The sequence below is a fragment of the Halyomorpha halys genome, unplaced genomic scaffold, assembly GCF_000696795.3.
Source record: "Halyomorpha halys isolate HHAL.00 unplaced genomic scaffold, Hhal_1.1 Scaffold58.1, whole genome shotgun sequence".
Lineage (NCBI taxonomy): Eukaryota > Metazoa > Arthropoda > Insecta > Hemiptera > Pentatomidae > Halyomorpha > Halyomorpha halys.
In genome coordinates, this window is record NW_027110919.1 from 2,686,793 (window position 1) to 2,693,828 (window position 7,036).

General features: G+C 29.3%; 2 protein-coding genes across 2 annotated transcripts; one reads left to right on the forward strand and one right to left on the reverse strand.

The window, feature by feature from the left end:
* Window positions 1-418: 418 nt before the first annotated feature.
* Window positions 419-3,735, reverse strand: RpL22 (Ribosomal protein L22). Its single transcript, XM_014438496.2, has 5 exons — window positions 3,601-3,735; window positions 2,587-3,174; window positions 1,796-1,917; window positions 596-701; window positions 419-512 (listed from the first exon to the last, which is right to left on the reverse strand). Exons 1-5 carry the CDS (start codon window positions 3,607-3,609, stop codon window positions 471-473), a joined length of 867 nt encoding a protein of 288 aa, XP_014293982.1. The 5' UTR covers window positions 3,610-3,735; the 3' UTR covers window positions 419-470.
* A 171-nt stretch (window positions 3,736-3,906) lies between these two features.
* On the forward strand, window positions 3,907-6,761 carry LOC136796155 (probable ATP-dependent RNA helicase DDX23). Its single transcript, XM_067049036.1, has 3 exons — window positions 3,907-4,034; window positions 6,310-6,509; window positions 6,587-6,761. Exons 2-3 carry the CDS (start codon window positions 6,310-6,312, stop codon window positions 6,738-6,740), a joined length of 354 nt encoding a protein of 117 aa, XP_066905137.1. The 5' UTR covers window positions 3,907-4,034; the 3' UTR covers window positions 6,741-6,761.
* The last annotated feature ends 275 nt before the right edge of the window (window positions 6,762-7,036 follow it).

The following is a 7,036-nucleotide window of genomic DNA, read 5'->3' on the forward strand; positions in this document are numbered from 1 at the left end:
ATTGTTTTATATATCTATTTTTTAAAAGAAAACAACAAAAATAGTTTTTTACTCACCTGGCAAGTAGACAAAAATGATATGTCAACTTGCACCTACTATGACAATATATATTTTGAAAAACTAGTGATTGACAGTATTTGTAAATAAAATTGTTTTCAGTGACAAACACAAATTAGCATAGCTAATTAAATAAATATTAAAGGGGACTTAGTAGAAAAGGAGAGTATTTACAGTTCTTAAATGCAAATGCAATCTGAAAATAGTGCATTTAATATTCTTTTGAAGAAAATATTAACATAGTTAACTACCTGATTGAATTGCCAGTTGCGATCATAGATGTAGCCAACATATTTGTTTACAAAATTAGTTCTTGCATTAAATTGGATAGTGAAATAACAAATTAAAAAAAGAAACAAAATTTAATAGATTATTTTTATTAAACATCATAAAAGAGTTCATTTTTGTTAAAATTAATCATTGTCCTCTTCATCATCATCATCCTGGCTGTTAAACTGCAAGTATAAAAAAAAAATGAATGAATGAATACTCTTGATAAAAATAAACAGAAAAAAATATACTTGTAATGATCACATACCTGGAAGTACCTCAGTTCATAAGTGTCTTTAGAACTGGATACTACCCTGAGCCAATCCCTCAGATTGTTCTTCTTAAGGTACCTCTTAGTCAAATATTTCAAGTACCTAAAAATGATAAGTGTTAGTAAGTCTCCCTAAATGAAGTAAAGAGTAAATATATAACCTCAATAATTAATTGAATACATAAAAATAACTTCAAGATTCACAAGGTTCCGGAACTTAAAAGATAGTCATAGTGATATCTCACACATAGAATCTTAATATAGTTGATAAGCATAAATAAAAAAATGATAAAGTGAACAACAGTAGATATTAAAAAATAATAATAGGAAACTGAAAATACAGGATAAAGAAGACACTTGAACAATTTTAGCTCTTTAGACGATAAAACAAGAGGCCAAACACAGTCCTTAGTTAAGTCTAGAGCGGCTGGCTCGCATTAAAATTTAAGATTAATCCCTGAACCCTTTTTCAATTACATGTGCGTTTAAAATTTACCTATGCAGACTTTATCAACCCATTTATTTGAGACATTACTGAATATCAGTCCAATAGATGAAATAATACTTGTTGGGAAAAAAAAAATCAGGAAAATTTGAAGTTAACAAAAATGAAAGATGAGGATCAGCCATAACAAAAGCTTCCTCTATAGTTGAATTTACGATGAGAATATACAAACTTAAGGAAGCTGCTTATTATCTGTTTTCTATTTGTTGTAGAACATATCATTATGAACCTTTATACTCAACAATTAAGTTTATGAAGAAACATCATTCACAGCTGATCAATCAACATTTTATAGAATTTCTGTAACTAGCTTCAACTTATTTCAAGCCAGATTTCAAAATTTCAACCGAAGATTGTCTCGAGATATTATAATAATTTTTGTTTATAAATATAATTTTATAATTCAGTTTTGTAACAGTTGAACTTTATTACAGAAATTATAAACAATTAATTTAGTTGTTCTAACTAAATGTCTTCTTATAATCTTATGAAATATACTAGTGAAAATACATTAAATTAAAACATTCGAATAAATGTATGGCTCTTCATAAGACAACACAACCATTGCTATCTTAGTACCTATCTTTATATTAGAACAATAGGAACGTTAAAATTGAGCACTTAGCAAAATATCTTTTGAAATAAAACTGTTTAAACATTATAAATGCCTCATAGTTTAATTAATTTTATACCTCTTGGGGAAATGAACATCTGAAGTAACAGTAATCTTCATTTTGTTCCTTTCTAAGGTAACATTATTGCCTAAGTTGTTGGTTTTACCATTAACTTTAAACCTCTCCTGAATATATTTTTCCTATAACAAGAAAAACAATTAAAATCAGATAAATGATTTAAAAAATTTCATGAACATGATTCTACTAACAAATAAATTTAGTTTATGAACTTTCTGCTAAAAAGAACTTAATCAATATGAATAATTAAGTGGAATAAATATGAATTTTATGATACAAGAATTCTTAGTTTCAAAGAATGCTGGCCAAAATTAGCAGAAATGACTTAAGCCTTTAGAACACAAAGCACAGATACTATATTGAAATAAATAAAGAATTATAAAAATATTAAAAGAATTCAGTAGAAGATTTGACATTAATTCATGTAGTCCATACAACAAAACAATTAATTGGGTAACAGAATTTTGATTTATTTTTCCCTATGGTTTTCTGATTCATAAATTTAGAAAGTTCTTTATCACAGCATATATTGTAAAAACCAATAAAACAAAAATGACAGTTAAAAAATAGTCCCAGACAAGTATTGATTAATTACAATTAAATTACCAGTACTGTTTATAATTATATTTAGAACAAGAAGTACAACATTTAAACACCATGTAAACAAAAATTATTGAACCCACTATGAAATAAATTAACTTACATGAAAAACATAAGCATGCCTTTTTTATGCATGAAGCATAAACAAAAACTAAATCATAAAATAAATGAGAAAAAAAAAGTTAGCTTACGAAGTTGGCGACATCCATAATTTTGTCCTCATATGGATGAGTACAGTCAATTATAAACTTTAATGAGACTTTTTTCTTTTTTTGTCCTTTTCCTTTTAACACTTGTTTTCTAACACCTTGATGGGACTTTTTCTGTAAATTCTGGCTTTTCTTAGGGGCAGTTGTTGCTTTCTTCACGGCACCTGATGGAGCTTTCTTGGGTGCTGCTGGGGCAGGTTGGGTTCCAGCTGCCGCTGGAGCAGCCGGTTGTTTAGGAGCTGCAGCCGGAGCAGCAGGCTTTGCCTGAGCTGCGGGCTTGGCTTGAGCTTTTGCTGTAGCGGCAGCTTTTGTTTGCTGTTGTGGTTTAGTGGATTTTTGTTGTTGAGCAGCAGGCTTGGCTTGGGCCTTAGGCTGTGCCGCTTTAGGAGCTGGGGCAGGTTGCTTAGCTGATGCTGGCTTAGCAGAACTGGGGGCTGCTGACTTGGCTGCAGCTGCTTTGGCAGCTGGTGCTGGAGCTGCCTTTGTAGCAGTTGCAGTTGCTTTGCCAGCTTTACCACTTGTAACAGTGGTTGTCGGCACCTTCTTAGAGGCTGGTGCTGGTTTCTTAGCCTGAAAACATGAACATAAGTAAATTACATTAAACAGATGACAAACATGAAATTAGAGAGATTTAGTTAATAGCATGTTGGTATGATTAGAAACCACACAAATAAAGATAGTAGAAATACACCCCACATAACCTGTACCCTACATGTGACAAAATCATCCAATTTTATCTCAAGCATCCTTAATTTTTAGTATCAAGTAATAACTTCAAAAGATTTATAAAAACTTATCTTTACAAGATTAGAATCACAGCAAAACCATTCTTATTTTAATGTAGCAAACATGTCTTAAAATAAGCAAAGACATTCATTTATATGATATTCATTAGTAAAAGAAATCGTTTCGACAAAAATCGAAATATTAGCAGTAGAAATATTTCAAACCAAAAAAGAATTACGAATTAAGTAAATATCCAACAATTCTACTTACAGGAGCCATTCTATAGTAAGGAACGTTTACAGCGTGTCGACATTGAAGGAATACCTAGTGCTGCCAACTATGGATGAATGAAATAATTTCAAATACATATTTTATTTTTGTTATAATATATGTATGTTGTAATATGAACGAAATTATCATTAGAAATTACTTTATTCTTTATTACATATAGCAATAAATTTAATTTCTAATTTTATACATTATATTTCATAGAAAAATATAACAGAAGGTCTTCTGAATCTTATGACATCAATTGTATATTGAACAATTTTGTATTCTGTTTATGCTTCTGAAATTATTCAATGTTTTTATTAATCGATAAATATAATTTTAATCTAAAAATTATTTTATTATTGCATTACAATTTACATTCAATGTTGTAATTGAAGGTTACGAGGAGGTTACAGTGTTGTTTTTTTAATAAGGTTTGTAAACAAAATTTACAATTCTTTCTATTTCAATAAGGTTTATAAACTATTAAGGGGTGAATGGTTATTAAAATCATCATTTCCCATGTATCATTATTCTATTTTTTCTTTAATAATTATGTATAAAGTTTATACCATTATAAAGTATTACAGAGTTAGTGACATTACAATAATTAATGTTGTTTTAGGATTTGCATATCTTAATAAAGCCTTATAAATTAACATTATAAAGCCCCTTTATAAGGCCCTTTATAAATTATTTTATGGTTTGTCATTTGCTGTTACCCTGGACTCTAATTTATGGTACTGCTGTGCAGTCCTTTGTGCTTAGCTGAACCAATGTACCATATTAACCATGACAGTTTATAAAACCTGTTTTGGTTTTCAATTTTATTTACTCCCTTTTGAAAATATGTACCTATGTTAGATAAAGTCATTTTCTACAAGTTTCTGATTAAAAAATATAATTTTTTTCTGAGGTTCATCGTTCAAAATTGTTTTGCATTTCTCTGCTTGAAGGTTATTTAACAAGTAGTTTGACATCCTCATTACAACGTAGTAAAGTCTTGATGCAGCCTAACAGCTATTTTCTAACCTACCCTTTCTACAGATGACTGAAGTATACAGCCTAATGGAAGAAATAAAATTAGAACAATCTTGATTGTTTATAATTTTGATATATTCTGAGTAATAACTTTTCTGTGTAATTTATGATAAATACAGGTAATTTAATAAATATAGGTATATATTTCTTAGTTGGAGGTCGACCAACGTTAGACAGCAAAATATTCATATTCAAGCGTTGGTATTAACTCCCTGTGTGTTTATTTTAAAAATTCTTATGTTTGGGGTGGATTTGAATTTGTTGTATTAATAACATGAGCTATGTATCATAAATCTATATATTTTTTATTTAAAAATAATTGTGTTCACTTTTATAATGACATGAAATAATTTTTCCAAATTTTGTTTTCCTGTGTTAAATAATTGATACTAGTATTTAATTAATAATTGTTAATCAGTGTTAATTTCATTAGTTATGTGATTTAAAAAACAGCTTTTATTTATTTTTAAAGATTAATTATTATTTTCTGGAGGGAGGGAGTGGATTACATTGATTTAGTGATCAGTGATCTCATTGATTTCTCGAAATTAAATATTTTGAATTTAAGGTATATTAGAATTTCAGAAGTAGGAGAATTTTAAATTAGAGTCATCATCCGTAACTTAAGCAAAACATGTACACGAGGAGCTTCAGTTGTTAAATGTAACCAAGGGGTTAATTTATAAACCAACATTTCGATCATACCATGTAAGCCATCATCTGATATAGAGCATCCATGGTAAACTACCAGGTTCCTACGTAAAAATCTGGTCCACAATAAAGTGACAATATAGTTTGGCTGATAATAAAAAAAAAAACTTGTATAGTTTTGTTTTTCTGTTGACTTATCCCTGATTAAGAAATTATTTTGAGTTTTCGAAGAAGTGATCATGTTAAGCTTCTTGTTGAACAGAATAAATGTTAAACTTGCTAATGTTTTCTTCTATTGTTTTGCTCAAACTAATGACCTTGCTCCATTTATGTTTTTCCTATGTTACTCCTGTTTAAGATATAGAATTTAAAGTTTTGGAAATCATCCCCTATTTTAATTACCTTGTTTGCTCGGTTAAAGACTCGTCCTATTAAATTAATATTGTGCTTAGGACAATTATTAGATTCCTAAATTTGAATGATTAGACTATCTTTTAAACCAATAACAATATTGTACAATTCGCACATAAATTGAACAAAGATCTTTATCAATTTTGGCTATGCATCTAATGTTTTTCCTATAATCCTCCACTCATCCTTGGATGATATTATTTCCAAATCACATTCAGTAATGTCTTACTCTTGAAAACTAATTAAACTATTCTTTCTCTTCACCCAATGTTGATCAGCTGAAATGTATAATTTTAGTTATGAAAAAAGAATCAATTGAAAAAATTATTTTTATTTTAAAGGACTGTTTAATTATAAAAAAAAAAAATATGTAAAAAATTGTTCTTTCATCTACTTACCTTGGATTCAAACAATGACTGCTTGGAAAGAATTTAGGCGTTGCCTAAATGTGAACTGCTATTATCAAAGCTTCTCTATAAATGCTCCAACTCCTTGATCCCCCCATTTTTTTTTTCCTTTTTTTGTCACCACTATCTGCAGCTCTACTACAAATGTAACTTTAGTTGAAGTGTATAAGGACGTATATAATGCTTAGTTAAATTTTAGATGGGTCTTGAGCGAAAAAGTGGTCGTAGAAGTCGTAGCAGAGATAGGGATCGAAGAGAAAGGAGGAGGTCCCGAAGCAGATCTAAAGAAAGGAAGAGAGATAAAATTAAGGATCGGTCTCGTTCAAGAAGCAAAAGTCGTGAACGTGAAAAGGACAAGGAAAGAGAAAGGGATAAAGTAAAAAAGACTGAAAAATCACCGTAAGTTGTAACTCCATATATATAATTCCTTTTTAATTTTTAAAGAGTTTTGATTCAATTATTGATGATGATTTTAGGCCTCCAGCAATCAAAACTGATATTAAAAAAGATGAAGGTAAAAAAGAAGAGGAAGAAGTGGAGGAAATAGTGAATACCAAAAAGGAACCTCTTTCTTTAGAAGAACTTTTGGCCAAGAAAAAAGCTGAAGAAGCTGCCAAAAGCAAGGTATAATAACAATATACTTTTAAAGTTATTTCGTGCATTTTCGGTATTATTCCTTTACCTGGTTAAGTTTGTTTTCTTCTAAAATTTTCATTTTAATCTTTTGAATGATCATGATGTAACATAAGTTTTGTCATTCCATTAAATTTGTAATTCTGTTACGAGTTACTTGAAATATTTGTTAGTGGTAATATTGAAGAAGATGCGGTCAAAAGAGAAACAAGAATAATTAACAACTATGTTTTCCGACTTTTCGCCCTACTTTGAACAGCTCTGATGAAGTTCTACAAAGTGGGGTGTGTGTG

Bases quoted from the DNA above. Each gene is read 5' to 3' on its own strand.
- RpL22 (XM_014438496.2), bottom strand. The intron at 702-1,795 runs GTATAAAATTAA...TATCATTTTTAG, and splicing joins GATGTTCATTTCCCCAAGAG to GTACTTGAAATATTTGACTA. The intron at 513-595 runs GTATGTGATCAT...TTATACTTGCAG, and splicing joins ATGAACTGAGGTACTTCCAG to TTTAACAGCCAGGATGATGA.
- LOC136796155 (XM_067049036.1), top strand. From the start codon at position 6,310: ATGGGTCTTGAGCGAAAAAGTGGTCGTAGAAGTCGTAGCAGAGATAGG. The intron at 6,510-6,586 runs GTAAGTTGTAAC...TGATGATTTTAG, and splicing joins AAAAAGACTGAAAAATCACC to GCCTCCAGCAATCAAAACTG.